This window comes from Tursiops truncatus, chromosome 9, assembly GCF_011762595.2.
Source record: "Tursiops truncatus isolate mTurTru1 chromosome 9, mTurTru1.mat.Y, whole genome shotgun sequence".
NCBI lineage: Eukaryota > Metazoa > Chordata > Mammalia > Artiodactyla > Delphinidae > Tursiops > Tursiops truncatus.
This window is the reverse complement of record NC_047042.1, coordinates 91,410,547-91,435,432: the sequence shown is the minus strand read 5'-3', so window position 1 is coordinate 91,435,432 and position 24,886 is coordinate 91,410,547. Positions and strand designations below refer to the sequence as shown.

At 44.3% G+C, this 24,886-nt stretch overlaps 1 protein-coding gene across 12 annotated transcripts in view; it reads left to right on the top strand.

The window, feature by feature from the left end:
• The first annotated feature begins 528 nt into the window (after positions 1-528).
• Positions 529-24,886, top strand: part of HIPK2 (homeodomain interacting protein kinase 2) — a 207,957-nt gene continuing 183,599 nt past the window's right edge. For 6 of the 12 annotated variants that reach the window (XR_012334112.1, XR_012334109.1, XR_012334113.1 and 3 more), the window contains exon 1: positions 530-954. Coding sequence is in view for 3 of the 12 variants with exons in the window: in XM_033863350.2 (XP_033719241.1) it covers positions 936-954 (19 nt within the window). In the remaining 9 variants the exon portion in view is untranslated. Of the gene's footprint in view, positions 955-24,886 lie in introns of all 12 variants that reach the window. The other 6 variants (XR_012334115.1, XR_012334114.1, XR_012334108.1 and 3 more) reach the window with 3 other exon arrangements.

Sequence of the window (24,886 nt, the reverse complement as noted above, 5' to 3'; positions counted from 1 at the left end):
ACCCGGGGGCTGCATTTCTTAAGCGTGCTCGGAATGGCTTCTGCATCTCTGACCTCATTTGGATTTCAAAAGCTCCTCCGCTTACTCATCCTCCCCGCGAGGACGGCGTGCGCCCACTCCTCCATTCATTCATCGCACACCGATATCAGGGAGCGCCAACCAGGTGCGAGAAGGGCGAGCCGCTGCCGGCCGGGGCTCCCCTTCTGGTCTGTTCCCCCTCCCGCCCAGCTCGCGCGCACACACAAAGTTCTGGCTGCTACCCCTGCGGACCGGCTCCCCTTTGCCAATCAGAGCTGAAGCGTGTGCACACCGGACCGCGCCGAGCCTCCCTGGCCTCGCCGAGCCTCCCTGGCCTCGCCCGCTCCTGCCCTAGGCTCGGCCTTCCCCGCCTCGCATCCGTGCCATCGGCGCTCGATTGCGCGCGGAATCCGCTCTCCGGGCTCGCTCGCTCGCTCGCTCGCGCTCGGCCGCCGCTCCCGCCCCCGTCCCCCGCCCCTCCCCCGGCTCCTCCCGCCCCTCCTCCGCCTCCCGTGCAACTTTTGCCGAAGCCCCCACACACAGCCATGCTGAGCTGAGCCCCGGCCGGGGACTGGCCGCGCGCTGCCCGCCCCGGCTCCCGCCCCACCGCGGACCCGCTCGGGGGCCGCGGCCGCTCGGCCCTCGGCCTCGGCCGCTGCGCCCGTCCGCCCGGCTGCCCCGGAGCCCCGCGCAGGGCCCGGGCCGCGGCGGCGGCGGCGGCGGCGGCGGCGGCGGCGCCCGGCCCCCTCCCCCGGCGCCGGCCAAGTGAGGCGGTGATGCGGGCGCTGGCGGCCCCGGCTGCGCGGAGAGCGGAGACACAGGCTCAAGATGGCAGATTCCGACTGAGGCTGGGGGGGCCGAGCTCGCGCGCCGCGTTCCCTTCTCCGTTGCCATGAATCGCGGACACCCCGGCCCCGATGGCCCCCGTGTACGAAGGTAAGCGGCGCCGGCCCGCCGACCCCGCTCGCCCCGCGCCGCCTAGCCGCCGCGGCCCCCGCAGCTTTGTTCTGCCCGCCGCCCCTCGCCGGGCAGCCCCCGGGCCCGCAGCCCCCGGGCGCCCGGCCTCCGCGCCCCACCCCCGGGGCTCGAACCGGCTGCCCGCCCCCTCCACGCCGCCCCCACCCTCGCCCAGCGAACGGCCGGGATCCGGAATCGAACAGATCTTATTTCCAGGGTGGAGAAAGAGGCGGTGGGGGGGGGGGGGCGGGTGTTGGTGGGTGCGAGGGTGGGCTCCTGGCCGAAGAAAAGAAATTAGGAGGGGGCGCCGGGGAAAAGACAGACCCATGACGGTGCTCTTTATTTATTTGGAATAAATAAAGGTGATACGGTGTAGCTTTCCTCCTCCCCCCTCCCCCAAAGAAAATTACCTTTAAGAGGATGTGCTTTCCACTCTCTGTCCTCGCAGCTCCCTTCCCATTTCCCTCCACTCCCACCCCACGCTCCTTTATTCTTCGCGAGCCTCTGATTTTGGGGGGCTGTCGGGTCGGAATGTACGGGGCTAGGTGATGAGAGGGGGTCGGGAGGAAAAGTCCATTTCAGACCCAGGCAGAACAATGCAGTAGGCTAAAATCTCCCCGCATTAGCGTGTGTAAGGGGAAAATGTAGTTTAGGTTTTCAAGTCGGGGAGGCAGCCAAGACGTCTGTTCGTCTCGATCGGTCTGGGTAAACCTGCGTCGTGCACCTTCACCTGGCGTCGGGTCCTTTTTCTGATCTGTCTTTAGGAAGAAAGAAAGGAACGGAAGGGCACGAGCGCTACGTTTTCCCCTGCACTCCCTCTCTCTTTCGTTTCTCTTCAGTCAGTTCTGTCAGCTTCCAGGCAGAAATCAAACTGAAATCAACTAAGTTTTTACACTTCGGTGTGTTTTTTGTGTGCTTGTAGTAGGAGGAATTTTGAACCAAAGGGTGCCTGATTTTTTTCAGTCATTTTCATCGTGAAAATGTTTTCTCGTGCAATCACTGAAGTAGCAGCCTTTACATACTTTTAGCGTCAGTCCATCCGGCTTTCTTTCGGTTTTGTTCAGATATTCTGTGGATGAAATAGCAAATGAGAGGGGCAGGGGTTTGTGGGGGAACAGAGAGGAGGGGCGAGGAGATTTTAATCCTCTGTAAATCCGGAGAGCTGTCCTGGCGAGTGAGACAGGGAACGCATTAATAGTTTTATCTCTGTTATAAAGGCAGATTAAAAAAAAACTTATCTGAAAAGAAAATCTGTTATTAGTTCCAGGGCTCCAAATGAATTAGGTTTCTGGGTGGAATAAAGTTACCAGTCAGGTCCTGGATAACGAGGCTGTAAATAACCTATGGACTGTAAATATTTTTTTTCCAGACTCTCTTAGAAACAAAGGGGCCTGTTTAGAAGGCAACAGAGAGATGTTATTCCAGGGGCTTTCCTCTTTGATTCTGAAGAACACAAGGTCCATTTAACCATTCAGCAAAACAAAACGAAATTTCTGATCACTCCACCACGCAGAAAAGAGCGAGCCGGTGGCTCTGTGAACCCGCTAGGAGGACCCAGTCGGGCGTTCATTGTTTGTCTGTGTCTCTGGGAGGGGGCTACAGTCAATGCTTCCACTGTCTGTGGAGTGTTAAAATGAAACAATTTTCTCTTTATTAAGTACCTCTTTTGAGACTCCCTCTGCTGGACACTCCGGGTGAGCACTGGAGAAGGAACTTGGCATTGAATTGAGAACTATAGTAAAGGGCTGCTTTCCCTTTTCACAAGGGGCTGGGTGTGTGGGTTGGGATGTATTTAGTCAACTTTGTGGAAAGCCATCCTGGGAACTGTGCTGTTCTCCTCCCTTGCATTCTAAATCCATATGGAATGTAGGCCATACCCCTGAGGCCAAGACTTGGCACTCCTGTTTTTCCAACAGTGCTTTTCTAGTGCATGACACCAGATAAAGACCTCTGGGTGTGTAAGATGTTGTGGTGTAAGAATCATCACCGATCTCAAAGGTCTCAGGACCTCACTTTTTAAATTTGCAAGCCTGCTGTCTGTGTCCCAGGTGACCTGCCTGGTCCCCCCTGTCCACCCTGGGTTTCCCTCAGTCTTGTCTGTGTGCTCTCTTAATTATTCCTGTGCTTTGTGCCCTTTGATTCTGAGACAGTTTCTGCATACCTTTGTCATTCTTCTAGTCTTCTCACCCCTCCGCAAGCAGTCCCAGCTTCACTCTGCACAAGCTTAGGTCTGGGTCTTTTTCGAAAGAGACTGTTGGTCATGCTCTAAAACAGACAGGTGCCCTCTATAATCAGGCATTGTATTGCGGAACCCACATTTCCGTCCTGCTATGAGTGCCTCTAAGACTCCAGTGACCTCCTTTTTCCCTCCTTGGTGACGTCTGCTTGATTTAGCGAACCTGATTTTTACCGTATCCCCATCAGAGCACATGGACACCTTGTGTGTATCCTGAAGGAGCAGGGCTTTTCCTGTGGAATTCTCCAAGAAGAGTGATTTCTAATAGTTTTTAAGCTACTGAAAGATTGAACATGGGGTTCTCAGGAGAAGGATAATGACAGGTGAGGCATTTCAGCTGGAATTCAGGGGTGTACTCATTTGTTTAAATGGGGTGCAGTTGCCCCAAGCTGGAATTTGGTGTGAAGACCTGAGTGCATTAGTGGGGCATTCTGAGCTGCCAGGTTTTTAGAGAGAAATGCTCTGTTGGAAACAGGGTATGTTTGATAATACAAATTAATGGGTAGGAAAGTATAATCCGTCTTCTGTGACTTGCTTTTAAGGATAGGTTTATAAATAGCACATTAGTTTTCAGTGGCTTGTTACTGATCAAGTTAAACTTCTTTAAAAAGGTTTATTTTCTTTAGAAGGTTAAACATTCGCCTTGCAATTATGTTTACTCCATCAACTTGCTTAGCAAGGCTTTTTCCAATATGTAGTGCAAAGGCCAACCACAAAGGTCTATAGTGCCATAGGTTCTGAATTAGAGGACCCTAAATCCCTCGTTAATTGTGTTCCACTGTCCCTGGGCTGTGCCATGTCCACTAGTGTTGGCTTATCAGTCAGAGTTCCCAAAACTGTAGCGCTGAAGTCTATCATCAGATGGGCCTGAAGACACCTACCAAGAAGTGGATTCTGAATCATCTTCCATTAAAAGAATTTGATGACACCTGTTCAAAAATATCTTTTCCTGTGTTTATGTTTTATATTTTTAAAATGAGGAAGTATAAATATTGTTTTCATTCTTACCACATTTGAGGAGTGAATCAAGGCTCATTAATTTTATCCCTGATCCTGGACAGTGTGGTACGATACTTGAATCAGAGAAACCTGGGGGTTTGAATCTAGCTATATGGCTTTGGGGCGTGTTACCTAACTTCTCTGAGCTTTGTTTTTTAAAGCCTGTTCGATTGTGCCAGGGCTCCATTAGAAGCGAGTACAGGTAAAGCGCTTGGCTGTAGTAGGCATTTTCTCAGTGCGTGTTAAATCCCTCTAGCTTTTGAGCTGCTTACAGGCATGATGACTCCAGGGAAAGAATAACCCACAAATAGTTTAGAAAACCAATAGTAGCAACATTCCAATTATTGATCTCCTGCTATTCCTTTTCCAGTTTGGGCACCAGCAACAATAAACCCCCTATGGCCACAGAAGAAAGAGCCTTTTTGGACCCCCTCTGTGACTTTTCTAGATTCTTTATTCCCGCTGAGCTTCTGCTGGTTTCAGGTAGAGGATTTCTCTTCTCTAGTGGCACATTCTATGCCACTTTAAAAATGAGGCAACAAGCCGTTAGAACAGAGTTTCAGGGGCTGCAGCTGTGCCTCTGGGAAAGTATCCCAAAGTATGAAAGATAATCTTTGCCCTTAATCAGGATCCATTCGTAACCCAGGCAGCAGCCCAGGAGAGGGAGCGCCCAGAGGTGGCTTCCCTACCAAGGGCTCCTCAGAGGGGAGGCACCCGCCCCACCATGAGCCAGGCTCTGGATCAGTGCACCAAACATAATTTTCCTATAGAAGAAAATTTGGTGCTTTATGCAAGTTGCAGATGCTCATATTCTTCGTATTTTATTTTTATTTATTTATTATTATTATTTTATTTTATTTATTTATTGGCTGCGTTGGGTCTTCGTTGCTGCGCGCGGGCTTTCTCTAGTTGCGGTGAGTGGGGGCTACTCTTTGTTGCTGCGCGCGGGCTTCTCATTGCAGAGGCTTCTCTTGTTGCGGAGCGCGGGCTCTAGGTGCGCCGGCTTCAGTAGCTGTGGCACGCAGGCTCTAGAACTCAGGCTCAGTAGTTGTGGCGCACAGGTTCGGTAGTTGTGGCCCGCGGGTTCAGTAGTTGTGGCTCGTAGGCTCTAGAGCGCAGGCTCAGTAGTTGTGGCGCACAGGCTTAGTTGCTCTGCGGCATGTGGGATCTTCCCGGACCAGGGCTCGAACCCGTGTCCCCTGCATTGGCAGGCAGATTCTTAACCACTGCGCCACCAGGGAGGTCCCTGTGTTTTATTTTTTATGTTTCTTTATTTCTCTCTTCCTTCCTCCCGTAGAGACCAATCTTAAAGGAACCGCCTTTGAGGTGTATATGGAACAAAGTAGTGACGATCAGGAGGGTATGATACATGAACATTTTTTATTGTTCTCTGAACATGTCATTTGCCGATGCTTTCTGGTGGTCTTACGATGACAATCCAAGCTCTCCGGGTTGCTATCAAAGGCGAGGTTCAGAATAATGCCAGCAGATGTCATATAACCTCTGATGGAGTGTGAACTTGAAAGGCCCAAACTCATAATAGGTCCATTTTGTATGGCAGTACCCTGTTGGGGGTGGGGGAGGGATTGGAGGTAAGAGAAAGAAAATGGAAAACCTGGAATATAGAAAGGTCTTTTTTTTCCTCTAAAAGAAACCAAGGTGCCTGAAGTTAATGGCAGTAATTGCGACTTAGACCCCACTTAATTTGTGGCATACGCTCTACCCACATTGACTCGCTTGTCCTCCTAACAGCCACAAAATAGGCACCGTCACACCCACTTTACAGGCAGGGCATGTCTTTAAAACATCCATTTCACAAACGTTTATGCAGGGTCCCTGTCCTCGAGTTCAGGGTGCATGGGAAGTGAAAGTCAAAACTAAACATGAGCTCACCGGACCGTGGTCTGACTCAAGATGGAATGCCTTTAATGTGTGTGTGTGCGTGCACGCACCCTCGCATCGGTTCTTAATTCTTACGTGCTCATGTTTCTTGAGTTATAAAGGGAAGACCCCACTTCTCTATTTTCTCTTGAAATATTTTCTTTATTTGGAATCAAAAAAGTATTTCTGAATGTAGAAAATAGCTATTATGAATTTCCTTAGAAATATCCCTGGAAATTACCATCTCTCATTTGCAGAAGAGTCCATCTTCCTCTTTCATTACTTACATCTTATATCTTTGTAAACACATTACACTTCTGATTTGCACATGCTGCTCAGAGACTTTCTGGTTTTGGCATTTGGCGTTACCGGCTCCGTTGCCAGTGGACCCATTCATCTTACGTGGCTGTCGGAGAATTAATTCCTGGCTTTGCTGCCTGGCTGAGATCTTTAATTCTAGGTAGTTTTGTGGTACTTATTGGTGGGGATATAGATCGGGTGGTCACTCAGCAGATCCCTCAGGGAAGGAAGTTGTAGAAAAAGAAAACCTAGCTCCACCTGTTGGGAGCGTGGAGCCTAGAGCAGGAAAGGACCTTGGGAGAATTTAGTCTGAGAAACAGAATGCAGCTGACATAAGTCATTAAAAAAAAAAAGTTGAACTACTCTCAAAAGAAGAGGAGAGAGTGCACAGAAGAATCTTGACGATTTGGTGTAATATTCGGTGTAATTCGTCCAGGTTTAGAAAGGACAGTTAGTCAAATTCTTTAGAGGTTCTGAGTCAGCGAAAGCCATACCTGTTTTTCCAGGTTCTCTACGAGTAAGTGAGGTGTTCATGAGAGTGGCTACAAGTCAGACTTGCAGCCCGTATTCCTCCATCTTTGGTCTAGAGCCAATGGAAAAGGCAAAAGATACGATGGGCAAAGCCATTCAACTTGTGATTTTCTGATGGGTAACTTTGCCATTAAAAAGTAAGCTAGTGAAATAGTTGCCAATAAAAAAAAAAGCAGCAGACCTTTTTTTTAACATCTTTATTGGGGTATAATTGCTTTACAGTGAATGGTGTGTTAGTTTCTGCTTTGTAACAAAGTGAATCAGTTACACATATACATATGTCCCCGTATCTCTTCCCTCTTTCGTCTCCCTCCCTCCCATCCTCCCTATCCTACCCTCTAGGTGGTCACAAAGCACCGAGCTCATCTCCCTGTGCTATGCTGCTGCTTCCCACTAGCTGTCTATTTTACATTTGGTAGTGTATATATGTCCATGCCACTGTCTCACTTTGTCCCAGCTTACCCTTCCCCCTCCCCGTATCCTCAAGTCCATTCTCTAGTTGGTCTGTGTCTTTATTCCCATCTTGCCCCCAGGTTCTTCATGACCATTTTTTTTTTAGATTCCATATATATGTGTTAGCATACGGTATTTGTTTTTCTCTTTCTGACTTCACTCTGTATGACAGACTCTAGGTCCATCCAACTCACTACAAATAGTTCAACTTCGTTTCTTTTTATGGCTGAGTAATATTCCATTGTACATATGTGTCACATCTTCTTTATCCATTCATCTTTCAATGGACACTTAGGTTGCTTCCACGTCCTGGCTATTGTAAATAGAGCTGCAATGAACATTTTGGTACACAACTCTTTTTGAATTATGGTTTTCTCAGGGTATATGCCCAGTAGTGGGATTGCTGGATCATATGGTAGTTCTATTTTTAGTTTTTTAAGGAACCTCCATACTGTTCTCCATAGTGGCCGTATCAATTTACATTCCCACCAACAGTGCAAGAGGGTTCCCTTTTCTCCACACCCTCTCCAGCATTTGTTGTTTGTAGATTTTTTGATGATGGCCATTCTGACCGGTGTGAGGTGATACCTCATTGTAGTTTTGATTTGCATTTCTCTAATGATTAGTGATGTTGAGCATCCTTTCATGTGTCTGTTGGCAATCTGTATATCTTCTTTGGAGAAATGTCTATTTAGGTCTTCTGCCCATTTTTGGGTTGGGTTGTTTTTTTTGATATTGAGCTGCATGAGCTGCTTGTAAATTTTGGAGATTAATCCTTTGTCAGTTGCTTCATTTGCAAATATTTTCTCCCATTCTGAGGGTTGTCTTTTCGTCTTGTTTATGGTTTCCTTAGCAGCAAACCTGTAAAACTGCAAAATAGTTTTGTGGTTTTACAGCCACTTATTTCTAAACACGGCATTTAAGAGATTTGTAGTGTTTTTGAAAGTGGCCTGTTTTAGCAATTCTTGCCTAACTTATTTTGCTCTAGTAGGTTCTGATTAATTAAATGCCACCATGTTTGAGTAGAATTAAGATTGATTGACTCTTGCATGTGCTAATGCTGTAGACTTTATAAAACCTTCATTGTCACAGAAAGAATGCAGTTTAATATATGAATGGACAAGAGCATTTCCCCCAGGTTGTACTGTCCATCCTCAGTGAAAGATCACTGTAGAACCTGCCATAACATTGGGTTATGACACTTTGGATTCACAGAGTTACAGATTGCATTCTGATGAAATAAGGTTTTTTTCCCCGTATATTTTTACCATTTTCCTCTAGATCAGTATTACCCTTTTGATTCAACCTATAGAATGGTTATTCACAATATAAAATGATTTTCCAAGGGCTCATCATAAGAAAAGTGATCCATCGTGCCAGTTCTGTATAGAACTTCTAGTTTCACGACATTAAGGAAGCAAATTTTAATGATATGTGTGTCTGGAATCCTTTTAAAAGTCACATGGTAAGGCAGTTTGGAAAACTCTGGTTCATTGCTTGTTATGGAAGTTTGATCTTCTTTCCCCAATGAAGAATTTACAGAGCTCTGACAAAAAGCAGCGTGTAAGTTCTTAAAATTGTGCAGAAAGGCAGCAAGTTACACCCTCCTGAGTTCTGTGTCACTGCACCGACTCAACCAGAATCCAGGCTGATAGCAGGAGCTTCTGCAGGAAAGTGAATTTCAGGGGAACTCGTCATGGGGGCAGGGATCGGGGGCACACACCCCTGAGGCAGGTACATTTGAAGCTCCAGCACACTGTGATCACTGTTATTCATTAAGGATGACCTGCGCCATCAGGAAAAGATTAATCAATATTCATTATGTTCTGTTAACTGAGACTGGGAGTTTCTCTAATGTATTACAGAAATGTTTCCATAAGAAAATGGTTAAAATAAAGAAACTCTTTCATTTAATTATACCATGACTTACTCCCCAAAAAGGATTTAAGTCCTCTTAAAGGGTTAAGTTACTGGAAGAGGGAAAATTAATTTATATAGATCAATTCTGTGGATCGGCCTATTTCCAAAGATGTCGGATAAGTGAGGTTTTCCTATCCAGAGCGACAGCAGAAACAGTCAAAGCTCTTGTGCTGGTGTAACCAGGTGAACAAGCAGAGTGCATAATGGAATTCATTTGCAAGGTCATTTTTGCTTGGCTGGAGTGGTAAGCACAAAATAGACCAGCAGCCGAGAACGGTAAGCGTTTGGGATCAGTTGTTGAAAGGCTTAAAACGGGTTCTAATTCGAGAGACATTTTGTGGTGTGGAAAAGGGGACCAATATAATCAAAATGATACTTGAACAAGGTAATTTTTTTCCTGGCCTGGATGTAATAGAGGGGATGAGGCAGCAGAGGGTGAGCCACGTGGTGCGGCGGGGGGGGGGGGGGGGGGGGCGGGGGGGAGGCGAGCTCCCCGTGGTGATGGAGCTGGGCTGTTGCTGAGGTCACACAAGAGAGCGTGGCAGAGCACTTAGCCGCATGCCTAATCCGGGCATTCAGTAAATATTTGCTCCTTTCCAGTTTCCTCCTCACCCCTCATGGCCGTGATCTAGGACCAGGGAAGCTTGCTGGTGTTAGCAGCACCATGATACTTAGAGTCTGCCCACTATATCCACAGCTTGCACATCCATGGAGTCAACCAACCATAGATTGAACATATTTGGGGAAAAAATCCAGAAAGTTCCAAAAAGCAAAGCTTGAATTTGCTGTGCACCCGTCAGCTATCTCCATAGCGTTCACATTGTATTCGGTATTACAAGTAATCTAGAGATGATTTACAGTAAACAAGCAGATAGTGTAGGTTATGCGCAAATACTGCACCGTCTTATGTAAAGGGCTTGAGCATGCTAGGCACTTGGTATCCACAGCGGTCCTGGAACCAGCACTCCTCAGATACCAAAGGACGACCGATTCTGTTTTTCTAGAGACTCTCTTCTCTTGGTAGGCTCTCTTATTCTACCCTGGGATCACAGTATCTCAGGATCTTACTGGGTCAGTCTTCACACACTCGTATCAACCTTTGACACTGGAGGAAACTGAGGCCCAGAGCACTGAAGAGGCTGCCTCAACATTGCCTTGAGAGTCGCTCCGGCCGTGGGCGCAGAAACTCCAGGACAGTGACCACTGAGTGAGGCTTCACTGGGCCGCACTGCCGGCGGGAGCTCCATGGTGTGCTTCCCACGAGGCTGTCACAGCCGCGAACCTTCTCCCAGACCTGGGGGAGGTCCTGGGCCTGGTCCTCCTGGGTGCCCTGCCGCCCACGGTACCTCCCCGAGCCCATCCCTGGGGGGCTATTTCCCACTGTCCCGAGCAAAGCAAGGCCACATGCCGTCAGCTCTGGTTTTTAAAGAGTCTTCTGTTAGGAAGTTGTTCCTTATGTTACCCTGAGAATGTTCGCAGCTTGTCACCACAAACTACTTATTAACAACAGCAACAAAAAAATCACAGAAGAGAAATCGGTACAATTGTGATGAGTTTCACAGAACCTCAGAGCACTTTTCAGTCATTAAGTGGCTTTAAAAAAAAAAAAATGCTGGGACTTCCCTGGCGGTCCTGGGGTTAAGACTCCACGCTTTCACTGCAGAGGGACCAGGTTCGATCCCTGTTTGGAAAACTAAGATCCCACAAGCTGCGCTGCACGGCCAAAAATAAAAATTAATTTAAAAAAAAGCTAATTTCCCAAGGTAGAGCTTCGAGTCATTCTTTCTCTTTGATGTGACCAAAACTTGAACCCCATCCCTGTTGTCAGGCATGCCATTCTGACCCCACAGAGGATCCTGTTGGGGTCCCTTCTGTCTTGCGCCTCCCACCTCCCTTGGAAGCTCTTCCATCCCAGTGAGTAACCCTTCATAGTATTTGAACACACAGACTTTCACACGAAGGGATGGCTTGACTTGACATTGCTGAATCCCAGGGTGACGGTGCAGGGCAGCCTGCAGCCCACTGGTTCCTGGTTTGTGTGTCCAACCTACGACCACCTCCACCTCCCCGCGGACCTAGGGGTGCCTCCTGGCCACCTGCTCGGCCCCTGTGTGCACCCCACAGGCCCTGCCTGGGGAAGGCCTACAAGTGGGTGCGAGGCCTCTTGGACGGGGATTACCAGGGTCCCAGGGATCCGGAACATGGTCCAGAAAAGGACAGGGGCCCAGCTGGTGACCCTGGGGACACCTCTCCCCTTGGGGAGGGGTGTGGCTGGGGTCTTGAAAGTATGGGGTTCAGGGCTGGAGACCCTGTTGCCCTGTTCTCAGGGCAGTGCTGGTAAGGGGACTTCTTGCTCTACAAACTTGGGCAACAAAGGCAACTCAAAATGTTTCCTGTTGATACAAGTCATGGCTGGTGATTGCTTCACTGGGTGCTCTGCTCCTTTCTTTCCCTCCTCGGCCTTGATGTTGCGCTCACAGTTGCTTCATAAAGCGTGGTTGATGAAAGTGCCCATTTCCCGTTGCTGCCTAAGGAAAGCTCGGGAACCAGTATGTTGTTCCCACAGTGAAACTTGACAGAGAGCCTAGTCAGTCCAGCAGCTCTTCCGTTTTGTCTGTTTCAGCCATTGACATTCACTGCCTCTCCTACTTCTGTCCTCCCTTGACATCCTCTCACCTCTCTGCTTCCACCTACTTATTATTCCCCACTCACCTACCCACAGCGAGCCAGGCTTCTTACCTGCCTGCTGATCGTTTGACTTTGTGTATCTTGGCTGTGTCTCTGCCTTGTTATAGGTGTAGGTGTCAGGGTCCAAGTGCAGGTACGCTGGGGCTCACTTTTTGGAGTATTTGTGTAGGGAGCTGTTTTGGAGAAGTGCTTCTCCAGCTTTGGAAACCGTCAGTCACCAGGAGGGCTTGTTAAAACAAATCGCTGGGCACCACGCTCAGAGTTTCTGTTTCAGTAGGTCTGGGGTGGGGCTTGAGAATTTGCATTTCTAATCGAGAGCCCCTATTTTAGAGGAATGCATTCAGAATGAGAAATCAGTGCATATTTAAAATCAGATGGTAGATGCTTTGATGAAAACTTTCCCTGGGCATGTGGGAGTCGCAGACCTGGCCAGGGTATTATTTGCTGTAGTGCTCTTGGCGGCTTAGACGGCCTCCAGCCTCCAGCCTTTCTGCCTCAGCTCCGGGAGAGACGAGGCCCCATCTCCTCCAGGGCCCGTCCATGCAGGGGCTACTTTCTCTTGTTCTCTCTCCAGAGCCGGCCAGTCTGTAGTTCATCCAGTTTGGCACTGGGGCCTCAGAGTAGAATGGGCAGATATCATTCTCACAGTAATAATATATTATTATTAATCAACATAAAGAGCTCTGTGATTGTCTCCATTTACGGAAGAGGAAATCGAGGCTTAGAGATATTAAAGAACCTGTCCAAAGTCTCATAAGCTAGGCCTTGAGCCCTCCTGATGCCAGAGCCTGCTCTTGTCTTGACCGGCCTGCCGGCCCTCCAGCTCCGCACGGGGCAGTTGGAGTGGTCGGTGCAACATGCGGCACGGAGAGCCACGATTAACTCGAGTAGGAAGGATCCGGGATCCTTCGCGGAGCAGGGCAGCCACGGCGGGGGTTGGTGGTGCTGGAGCGTTGATGTTGCAGACACACATCCTCCCACCCCACGCTCACCCCCGCTCTGCTGTCCCATCCGCCTCCTCTCCATCCATTAGGGACAAACGAGATGGTGAGTGTAAAGCGCTTAGTCCGGGAGCTGGCATGTAGGAGGGTATATAGTAAGGGGCAGCCACGCCATGAACCCATTTGAGCAGCTAAACCAGAAATCTGAGAATAATCTTCCTGAGACCTCGAAGAAAAAAAGTTATGAAAAGGTGGTAACAGCTAATACTTATCAAGCCCTTGGTATTGCCAGTTCTGTTCTAAGGTTTCAGTTATATTAATTCATTGAATCCTGTAGTAATGCTGCAGGGTAGGTTCTGCCCAGCAGTGTTAACACTGCGGAGGCACTGGAAGGTTCCGCCGCTCACAGGCAGCTGAGCTGAGGTTGCCCCCCGGCAGCCTGGATCCAGAGCTCCCACCCCTGCCCACCCAGGCTCTAGCTGCAAAGGGGAAAGTCTTCCCAATCCCTTCCTGGATAAGAGAGTGAAATTGGTAAATACGCTGGTTCTGCTCCCAATGTAAAATGTTCTTTGTTTCAATCAGAATCTGAATAAATGTTTTAAAATTTGAGAAACTGATTTCTGTTGGTATTCTTGAAAGATAAGGTGGCCGGCGTAGAACAGTCAGGTCTGAAAGATAAGAGCAGCGGAAGGGCCAGTTCTGCCATGTGTTAAAGCAAACCATAAAGGTTCAGATTTGGCGCGGAACTTGACAGACCCGTCGGTGGGCAGAGTAGGTGTGCCAGTGTTAAGATCCTGTTGTCTGTGAGCATTTAATAGACGATGAAGAAGGCTCCACGAAGCGGTGGGGCAAGAAAACCTGATTTAACAAATGGGAATGGGACCACGTGATAGCAATTTGAAAAATCGCAACGGGTATTATTACCTCATAACATTATACCAAGATAAATTCTATGTGATTAAAATGTTAAATTCAACAAAAGTCTGCCGAGCACATTAAGTATGCCAGGGACTGTTCTAGGTGCCAGAGGTGCAGCAGTGAACAAAACAGATGCACACCCCTCCCCGGAAGCAGCCTGCATTTTAATGGATAAAGGTAAATTTATCAATGGATTTAAAAAATCCGTTTTTTAAGAAAGCTTGAAGGAAACAGAAGTGGATATTTATTAAACCTCTGGAGGGGTTGAAATTTCTAAGCTTAGAATCTGTTGAAGGAATCGCAGAGGAGAATATCGGTGGTTTTATTAGTGTAGCATTCCCCAAATGTAAGGTTGTTTCTGGTTTTTCTATCATGAATCATTTCTCAGTGTCGTTCAGTGTAACATTAAGGGGTGTCTGAATTTTAGGATCGGTTCTTCAAAAAAGCATTGCTAGGTCAAGGGGTATGAACATTTATCCAGTTCTAGTTATAGACCACTGGATTAGTTTCCTCCCCTAAGTGTTTTTATATTAAACAAATCAAACCACCTAGATAAAGACTGAAATTCACCTGCCTGTTGATTCAGGAAGGCACAGAGTCCCTCCTGCCCGGGGCTCGGGTGGGGGCACACACCATTGCCAAGGGCTTTCAAACACCATCGTCTCTGTATGTCAGTGACTCCCAAAGCTGTGCCTTTACCTAGACTTCTTTTCTGAGCTCCGAAGTCATAAAGCCAACAATCTACACGACACCTCTATTTGGATGTCTCACAAGCATCTCAAACTGAACTTGTACGAAGAAAAAAATCTTGGTCAACCACCTGAAATATGTGCTTCTCCCAGAAATCTTTATTTCCATAAATGGCATCTCCTTCCACCCAGTCGTTCACATCAGAAACCTGAGTGTCATCCTCGACTTCGTTTCACTTCATATTTAATCCATCACTGAATTTTATTGATTTTTGCTTCCCAAATATAGCCATTCTTGTTGTTCGCTATTAGTTATGTTCTATAAAGTCACCGCAGAGGCTGGATTAGGGATGATGGACCACCACTCCTAGGATTAGTTTCCTGCCAGCCTCTGCTCATATTTTCACCAACTGATCAGTACATAACCTTGTTTCATGTGTGTTTTTGTTTAAAGACACCTTATTTAATATATATCGTTGATTGATGAGCATTGAATCACAGCCCACAGCACTGTAACTCATGCCCGAATGAAGCTTACCTAACATGCATTTTTCTATGAGACACATCACAGCTTCCTTGCACTTAGGGACACTAGACAGTCCTTCATCACTGTGCTTGGGGGTCATTTAAAAATCCCCAGCAAAAAGTACCCAAAAATGTGAAAAACGTGGTACGAAATAGACCACGGAAAGTAAGCTTGCTTATAGTATAAGAGCTGAAGCAAGAAGGCAGAGCCTGACCTCTTTTGACCTCAACTGGGAACACAGGCATCAGGCTTCATGCAGCCCAGGTTGTTCCTGGCAGTGTGCGCATGCCCAGGGATGACTGTGAAAGCACCTGCTGAGGACTGGTTTTGAAGTTACAAATAAATTTTAGCAAGGTGGTGAATTCGCAGATACGGAATCCACAAATAAATACGATCTGCTTCGTATGGTGAACCTGTTTCTCTCTCCACTGCCATCCGCTAGTCCATCGGTCAGCAGGCATTCTGTACAGGGCCACACAGTAGATATTTTAGGCTTTGCAGGCCAAATGGTCTCTGTCACAGCCACTCAGTTCTGCTGTGGTAGTGAAGGCAGCTGTAGACCAGACGTAAATGAGTAGGTGGGGCTGTGTTCCAGTAAAGCTTTACTTACACAAACAGGCTTTGGGCTGAATTCGGCCTTCAGGCTGTAGTTTGGACCCTTGCAGCCTAGTCTAACCCACCTCTGTATCTCGTCTGCACTACCTGCCTGACCTGTCCCCACCCCGCCCCCCATCCATTCTTGAGCCTCCAGCCGATTTCCATGTGGATTTTAAGTGTAACAGATCTGATCACTCTCCTACTTCAGATGGCCAACCGCCTTCCATCACACTTCTAGTAAAATCCCAAATCCTGAGTAACACAGCGACAGCACGGCCCCTGCTGATTTCTGCAATCTCACTTTAGGTCAGTCTTCCCCTTTGTCCCCTTCGTGACTGTCCCTTGCTGCTTCCTGCTTCAGCACCTTTGCACACAGTCTCCCTGCTTGGAATGCTTGTCTGCCGTCTGCCTGGCCAGCACCTGCTCACTCTGCAGTCACAACTGAAATGTCACTTCCTCCTGTAAATTAGATGCCCCTGTTCTGGTTGCAGGGCACGCCGCTCTTTTCCCTCGTGACACTTAGAGTGTTCGGGTGCCTGTGTGTTCGCGTGTCTTTGTTTTCCACCTGCCTGCCCCATTGGACTGCAGGCTCCGGGAAGATGGGCCGAGTCTGTCATTTCTGTCTTCTCTGCTCGTGTCACCTTCACATGCATTGTAGACACTTTGCAAGACTTGTTAACTCAGCACATGATTGTACAGCACAGTTTTGTTCGTACAGATCTTTGTATGATGCTGCAATATAGAAACCTGCAGAAGTCACCCTTTCAGAGCCTCTAGTATATCATCTCAGTTTGAGAGTGATGATTAAAGAGAAAAGAAATCCTGATAAGTGAGTTTGTAAATGGGTGTGAATGTGTCTTTATTGTCAGAGGGTGATTCTGCCATCAGGTACACCTAGTCCAGGGCTTTCTCCCTGGGACTTGAGTGCTGTGTTCAGTCCTGCTGGTCTCCCTTTTCTCCTAAAGATTTTTTTGAACTTTGCTGGTAACGTTTTTTCACACAGGGAAGTGGAGGTGAAGCGTGCTTGAGGAGCCATTTAGGTACCCCTTTTAAAAACTGACTTTCGTTTCTTATCTCAAACCATCACCTCATCCCTCTGAGACCTTAACTGGTATTAGTTTTTTCCTACAGCATTGCCATCATCTGGGGAAGAAAATCTTTGATTTGTCAGAGAATCATCCAAGTAACAAAGCTCCAAATTGAAGAACATCCCAAGAATCCTGCGTGCTCTCGGTGGACAGACCACTTAGCATATTTTAGGAAGGTCATGCATCATTTCTTAGATGGTCTTTTGTAGATTAGCAGTGATGAAAAAGCCTTATTTAACTACTTTTATTTTTTCAAGAGATGTATTATAGAAACACCACTTGTGCATTACAAAAATTAGAAGATAAAGGCAAGCAAAACATACACACACCCTTTCCCTTTCCTTTCTCCAGAGATTACCACTGTTATCCTTGTAGGTCTTTTTCTGTGCATGTATATGTACGCATACTTTTTTCTTTAACCCCAAAATGGTGTAGTACTGTTTTGTAATCTGCTTTTTTCAGTGAACAATTTACAGCCTTTATTTCAGTCAACTTTATTTCCTTTAGTTCCTTGTCCATATTCAGATTTCCATTATTGGCCTTCAAATGTCCTTTGAAGCCAGTTTGTCGAAATCAATATCTAATCAAGGACCACACACTGCATCTGGTTGTAACTTTTCTTTTCATCTCCCAACCTGGCAGTCTCTCTCTAAAGAAATAGGCCAGTTGCCCATAGAAGCTGTCACCTTCTAGATGTGTGGGGCTGCTTCCTTAGGGTGGTGCCGAGCTCGATTTCTTCATCTCCTTTATTTCCTGTGTCTTAGGGGCTCAGTGAATTCAGGTTCATCATTTTGGGCTAGAATACCCCAGAGTTGATTCTGGGCGCTTGCTTCACCTTCCAGGGACCCACTATTAGTGAAGCTCAGATTGACCCCTGGATGAGGGTTATGGCAGCCCGAACCCTTCCCTGTCCAGTTCCATTTTCCCCCTTGAGACCAAAAGGTGATCTGTGAGGTATAACTTTGGCATACAGACCATGTACTGAACGGTTTTAGCACCAAATGATAATTCTTGCCTGGACTCATACATTTCATTAGGTTTTGTAAAATGATGTTTTCCTAATTCTTAAATAAAGTAGAGCTTTTCCTCTTCAACTGGGGCCAACTGGTTCCCCCGAAATAATAGTTCTTACTGGAAAAGCAGGATCTTTGCTAATACTCACCCTTTAATGACTAATTTTCAAATTAAGGAGTTGCATAGTAGCCATTTCAAATAGTGAGAAATGAGTTTTTTCTGCCTTTTCTTTTTTATCATTAAGTAGTCGTGGATTTTTATTGATTTGGTATGTTTTGATCGTTAATCTTTTTGTTACAACTTTAGGCAGTGAGACCCCCGCACCTAGCTCCTGTGACCTCTTGACAGGACCTCACAATTGTGAAAAGCTTTCTTGCTAAATGGTGCAAAGGCCCCAGGCTCATCTTGGACTTTGTACTGGTATTGGACAATGGTGTTAGAGACCACGATCTGGGCATTAGGGGTGGTTATTACTACAGAGGTGACTTTTTTCTAGAGAGTTTCAGTGGACAGAGCTAGAAAGTACATGTTGTTAAAAACTAAGAGTTCAGACACATGTTTAGTTTAGTTTTAATTACCTTGTGCATTCGCTTACTTTCCTCAATTTTATCATCGTAACTCCTTTCTTTTCTATAAAAAAATCTTTATTTCTTCTATAACCTATAAATATAAGAATAAAGTTTCAAAACACCAACATTTATATTATTACAGATGCTGAAACTACAGAAGAAACTTTAACACATCTTTGTAATTATGTCTTCTCTTTAGCATGCATCCAACTAAGGATGTACGGTTGACCCTTGAACAGTGCAGGGGTTAGGGGGACCAGCCTACACCCCCTGCACAGTCACAAATTCACATACAGCTTTTGACTTCCCAGAGCTTAACTACTAATAGCCTGCTGTTGACTGGAGGCCTTACCAACAATATAAACAGTTGATTAACACACATTTTGTATGTTACATGGATATCTGCATATATCTTATGCATTTATGACGTACCTTTTTCTTGATTTTTTTTTTTGTGTGTGGATATTTCTAGGGCTACACAGTTCATCTGCAGGTTTTTTCAAATTATTGCAAATCTCTAAAAAAAAAAAAATTCCAGTATGTTCACTGAAAAAAATCAGTGTATAAGTGGACCCACGTAGGTCAAACCTGTGTTGTTCAAGGGTCAACTGTATAATTAAAAGCTGCATTCTAAAATCTCTAAAAATAAATTCTTCTTCAGGGTGACTGTGTCACCAGTTTGACATATGGTTAGGTTCATATCTTTCAGCTTCTTTTCAGTTTAAGAAATTTTTTAATTTAGCTTTTTTTGAGAGAGGTGATGCGTTTATATGACCGCAACATCAAAACTACACCAATGTTAAACATAGATGACAGGTATATGGGAATTTGTTAAGTTATTCTTTCTACATTTCTTTTTTGTTTGAAAGTTAAAATAATTAACCTTAAACCATATAGGGACTTACCTGGTGGCGCAGTGGTTAAGAATCTGCCTGCCAATGCAGGGGACAGGGGTTTGAGCCCTGGTCCAGGAAGATCCCACATGCCATGGAGCAACTAAGCTCATGCGCCACAACTACTGAACCTGCGCTCTAGAGTCCACGAGCCACAACTAGTGAGCCCGCGTGCCACAACTACTGAAGCCCGCGCGCCTAGAGCCCGTGCTCTGCAACAAGAGAAGCCACCACAATGAGAAGCCTGCGCACCGCAATGAAGAGTAGTCCCCGCTCACCGCAACTAGAGAAAGCCCGTGGCCGCAGCTAGAGAAAGTCCGTGGCCACAACTAGAGAAAGCCCACGTGCAGCAATGAAGACCCAACGCAGCCAAAAAGAAATTAATTAATTAATTTTTAAAAATTTATAAATTTAAACCATATAGAAAGATATACACAATGAAGTCTTTACTTTGTTCCCTCATAGATAGCCATTTTTATTAGTGTCTTGACCCTTTGAGTCATTCATTTTGCATGTTCAAATTGTGTGTGTGTGTGTGTGTGTGTGTACACTCTTACTTATACAAAAGGTAGCATACCTTATATATTGTTCTACATCTTAACTTTTTCTCTTAACAATATATTCTGGAGCTCTCTCTATAGTAGTACTTAGAGATTATCCTCAGGCTTTTTTACAGCCACAGAGCACCTATTTTGTTGACATACCAGGTTTATGGAACATGAACATAATCTTGGATTGTATCCAATCCTCTGCTATTTGTAAACCATCTGTGTTTTGTCACCTTATAAACATGTAATTTCATACTCATGCAGGTGCATCTGTAGGATAAAATCCTGTAAGTGGGATTGTATGGTCAAAGGGTAAATACATCTGTAACTTTTAAAAGGTATTGACAAATTCCTCCAGTTAGGATTTGTACCATGTTTCACTAGAACAAGCATTCTACGAATGTGCCTGTTTCCCTAGAGCAGAACCCATAGAATCTGTTGGGAAACTTTTGTGTTTTTGCTGGTAGGTGAGAAATGGTATTTCAAAGTAGTTTTCATTTATATTTCTTTTATTATAAGTGAGGTTGAGCATCTTTTCATTTGTTCAAATGTCATTTGATATTTATTTTATGCAAACTGTGTTTTGAACTTATTATATGTTTTCCTACTATGTTGTTGGTCTTTTTCTTCTTCATTTCTAAGGACTCTTTATATATTCTTTGTGATATGAGTGGCAAATATTTTTTCCCAGTTGGTCGTATATGTTTTTTGTATGTGTGTATTTATTTATTTATTTTGAATTTTTGAATTTTATTTTATTTATTTATTTATACAGCAGGTTCTTATTAGTCATCAGTTTTATACACATCAGTGTATACATGTCAATCCCAGTCACCCAATTCATCACACACACACACACACACACACACACACACACACACACACACTGCTTTCCCCCTGTGGTGTCCATACGTTTGTTTTCTACATTTGTGTCTCAATTTCTGCCCTGCAAACCGGTTCATCTGTACCATTTTTCTAGGTTCCACATATATGCGTTAATATATGATATTTGTTTTTCTTTTTCTGACTTACTTCACTCTATATGAAAGTGTCTAGATCCATCCACGTCTCAACAAATGACCCAATTTTGTTCCTTTTTATGGTTGAGTAATATTCCATTGTATATATGTACCACATCTTCTTTATCCGTTCGTCTGTCAATGGGCATTAAGGTTGCTCCCATGACCTGGCTATTGTATATAGTGCTGCAATGAACATTGTGGTGCATGTGTCTTTTTGAATTATGGTTTTCTCTGGGTATATGCCCAGTAGTGGGATTGCTGGATCATATGGTAATTCTATTTTTAGTTTTTTAAGGAATCTCCTTACTATTCTACATAGTGGCTGTATCAGTTTACATTCCCACCAACAGTGCAAGAGGGTTCCCTTTTCTCCACACCCTCTCCAGCATTTGTTGTTTGTAGATTTTCTGATGATGTCCATTCTAACTGGTGTGAGGTGATACCTCATTGTAGTTTTGATTTGCATTTCTCTAATAATTAGTGATGTTGAGTAGCTTTTCATGTGCTTCTTGGCCATCTGTATGTCTTCTTTGGAGAAATGTCTATTTAGGTCTTCTGCCTGTTTTTGGATTGGGTTGTTTGTTTTTTTAATATTGAGCTGCATGAGCTGTTTATATATTTTGGAGATTAATCCTTTGTTGATTCGTTTGCAGATATTTTCTCCCATTCTGAGGGTTGTCTTTTTGTCTTGTTTATGGTTTCCTTTGCTGTGCAAAAGCTTTGAAGTTTCATTAGGTCCCATTTGTTTATTTTTGTTTTTATTTCCATTACTCTAGGAGGTAGATCAAAAAAGATCTTGCTGTGATTTATGTCAAAGAGTGTTCTTCCTATGTTTTCCTATAAGAGTTTTATAGTGTCTGGTCTTACATTTAGGGCTCTAATAATCCATTTTGAGTTTATTTTTGTGTATGGTGTTAGGGAGTGTTCTAACTTCATTCTTTTACATGTAGCTGTCCAGTTTTCCCAGCACCACTTATTGAAGAGACTGTCTTTTATCCATTTTATATCCTTGGCTCCTTTGTCATAGATTAGTTGACCATAGGTGCATGGGTTTATCTCTGGGCTTTCTATCTTGTTCCATTGATCTATGTTTCTGTTTTTTTGCCAGTACTATATTGTCTTGATTACTGTAGCTTTGTAGTATAGTCTGAAGTCAGGGAGTCTGGTTCCTCCAGCTCCGTTTTTTTCCCTCAAGACAGCTTTGGCTATTCGGGGTCTTTTGTGTCTCCATACAGATTTTAAGATTTTTTGTTCTAGTTCCGTAAAAAAATGCCATTGGTACTTTGATAGGGATTGCATTGAATCTGTAGATTGCTTTGGGTAGTATAGTCACTTTCACAGTATTGATTCTTCCAGTCCAAGAACATGGTATATCTCTCCATCTGTTGGTATCATCTTTAATTTCTTTCATCAGTGTCTTATAGTTGTCTGCATACAGGTCTTTTGTCTCCCTAGGTAGGTATATTCCTAGGTATTTTATTCTTTTTGTTGCAATGGTAAATGGGAGTGTTTCTTTAATTTCTCTTTCAGATTTTTCATCATTAGTGTATAGGAATGCAAGAGATTTCTGTGCATTAATTTTGTATCCTGCAACTTTACCAGATTCATTGATTAGCTCTAGTAGTTTTCTGGTGGCATCTGTAGGATTCTCTATGTATAGTATCATGTCATCTGCAAACAGTGACAATTTTACTTCTTCTTTTCCAATTTGTATTCCTTTTATTTCTTTTTCTTCTCTGATTGCTGTGGCTAGGACTTCCAAAACTATGTTGAATAATAGTGGTGAGAGTGGACATCCTTGTCTTGTTCCTGGTATTAGAGGAAATGCTTTCAGTTTTTCACCATTGAGAATGATGTTTGCTGTGGGTTTGTCGTATATGGCCTTTATTATGTTGAGATAGGTTCTCTCTATGCCCACTTTCTGGAGAGTTTTTATCATAAAAGGGTGTTGAATTTTGTTGAAAGCTTTTTCTGCATCTATTGAGATGATCATATGGTTTTTATTCTTCAGTTTGTTAGTATGGTGTATCACATTGATTGATTTGAGTATATTGAAGAATCCTTGCATGTATAGGATAAATCCCACTTGATCATGGTGTATGATCCTTTTAATGTGTTGTTGGATTCTGTTTGCTAGTATTTTGTTGCGGATTTTTGTGTCTATATTCATCAGTGATATTGGTCTGTAATTTTCTTTTTTTGTAGTATTTTTGTCTGGTTTTGGTGTCAGGGTGATGGTGGCCTCATAGAATGAGTTTGGGAGTGTTCTTTCCTCTGCAATCTTTTGGAAGAGTTTGAGAGGGTTGGCTGTTAGCTCTTCTCTAAATGTTTGATAGAATTCACCTGTGAAGCCATCTGGTCCTGGACTTTTGTTTGTTGGAAGATTTTTAATCACAGTTTCAATTTCATTACTTGTGATTGGTCTGTTCATATTTTCTGTTTCTTCCTGACTGAGTCTTGGAAGGTTATACCTTTCTAAGAATTTGTCCATTTCTTCCAGGTTGTCCATTTTATTGGCATACAGTTGCTTGTAGTAGTCTCTTAGGATGCTTTGTATTTCTGCGGTGTCTGCTGTAACTTCTTTTTCAATTCTAATTTTATTGATTTGAGTCCTCTCCCTCTTTTTCTTGATGAGTCTGCCTAATGGTTTATCAATTTTGTTTATCTTCTCAAAGAACCAGCTTTTAGTTTTTATTGATCTTTGCTATTGTTTTCTTTGTTTCTATTTCATCTATTTCTGCTCTGATCTTTATGATTTCTTTCTTTCTGCTAACTTTGGGTTTTGTTTGTTCTTCTTTCTCTAGTTCCTTTAAGTGTAAGGTTAGGTTGTTTATTTGAGATTTTTCTTGTTTCTTGAGGTAGGCTTGTATAGCTATAAACTTCCCTCTTAGAACTGCTTTTGCTGCATCCCATAGGTTTTGGATCATCGTGTTTTCATTGTCATTTGTCTCTAGATATTTTTTGAGTTCCTCTTCGATTTCTTCAGTGACCTCTTGGTTATTTAGTAACGTATTGTTTAGCCTCCATGTGTTTGTGTTTTTTACGTTTTTTCCCCTGTGATTCATTTCTGTCTCATAGCGTTGTGGTCAGAAGAGATGCCTGATATGATTTCAGTTTTCTTAAATTTACTGAGGCTTGATTTGTGACCCAAGATGTGATCTATCCTGGAGAATGTTTCATGTGCACTTGAGAAGAAAGTGTAATCTACTGGTTTTGGATGGAATGTCCTATAAATATCAATTAAATCTATCTGGTCTATTATGTCATTTAAAGCTGTGGTTCCTTATTAATTTTCTGTTTGGATGATCTGTCCATTGGTGTAAGTGAGGTGTTAAAGTTCCCCACTATTATTGTGTTACTGTCGATTTCCTCTTTTATAGCTATTAGCAGTTGCCTTATGTATTGAGGTGCTCCTGTGTTGGGTGCACATATATTTATAATTGTTAAATCTTCTTGGATTAGTCCCTTGATCATTATGTAGTGTCCTTCCTTGTCTCTTGTAATATTCTTTATTTTAAAGTCTATTTTATCTGTTATGATTATTGGTACTCCAGCTTTCTTTTGATTTCCATTTGCATGGAATATCTTTTTCCATCCCCTCATTTTCAGTCTGTATGCGTCCCTAGGTCTGAAGTGGGTCTCTTGTAGACAGCATATAGATGGGTCTTGTTTTTGTATCCATTCAGCAAGCCTCTGTCTTTTGGTTGGAGCATTTAATCCATTCACGTTTAAGGTAATTATCGATATGTATGTTCCTATGACCATTTTCTTAATTGTTTTGGGTTAGTTTTTGTAGGTCTTTTTCTTTTCTTGTGTTTCCCACCTAGAGATGTTCCTTTAACATTTGCTGTAGAGCTAGTTTGGTGGTGCTGAATTCTCTTAGCTTTTGCTTGTCTGTAAAGCTTTTGATTTCTCCATCGAATCTGAATGAGATCCTTGCTGGGTAGAGCAATCTTGGTTTTAGGTTCTTCCCTTTCATCACTTTAAGTATATCATGCCACTCCCTTCTGGCTTGTAGAGTTTCTGCTGAGAAATCAGCCGTTAACCTTATGGGAGTTCCCTTGTATGTTATTTGTTGTTTTTCCCTTGCAGCTTTCA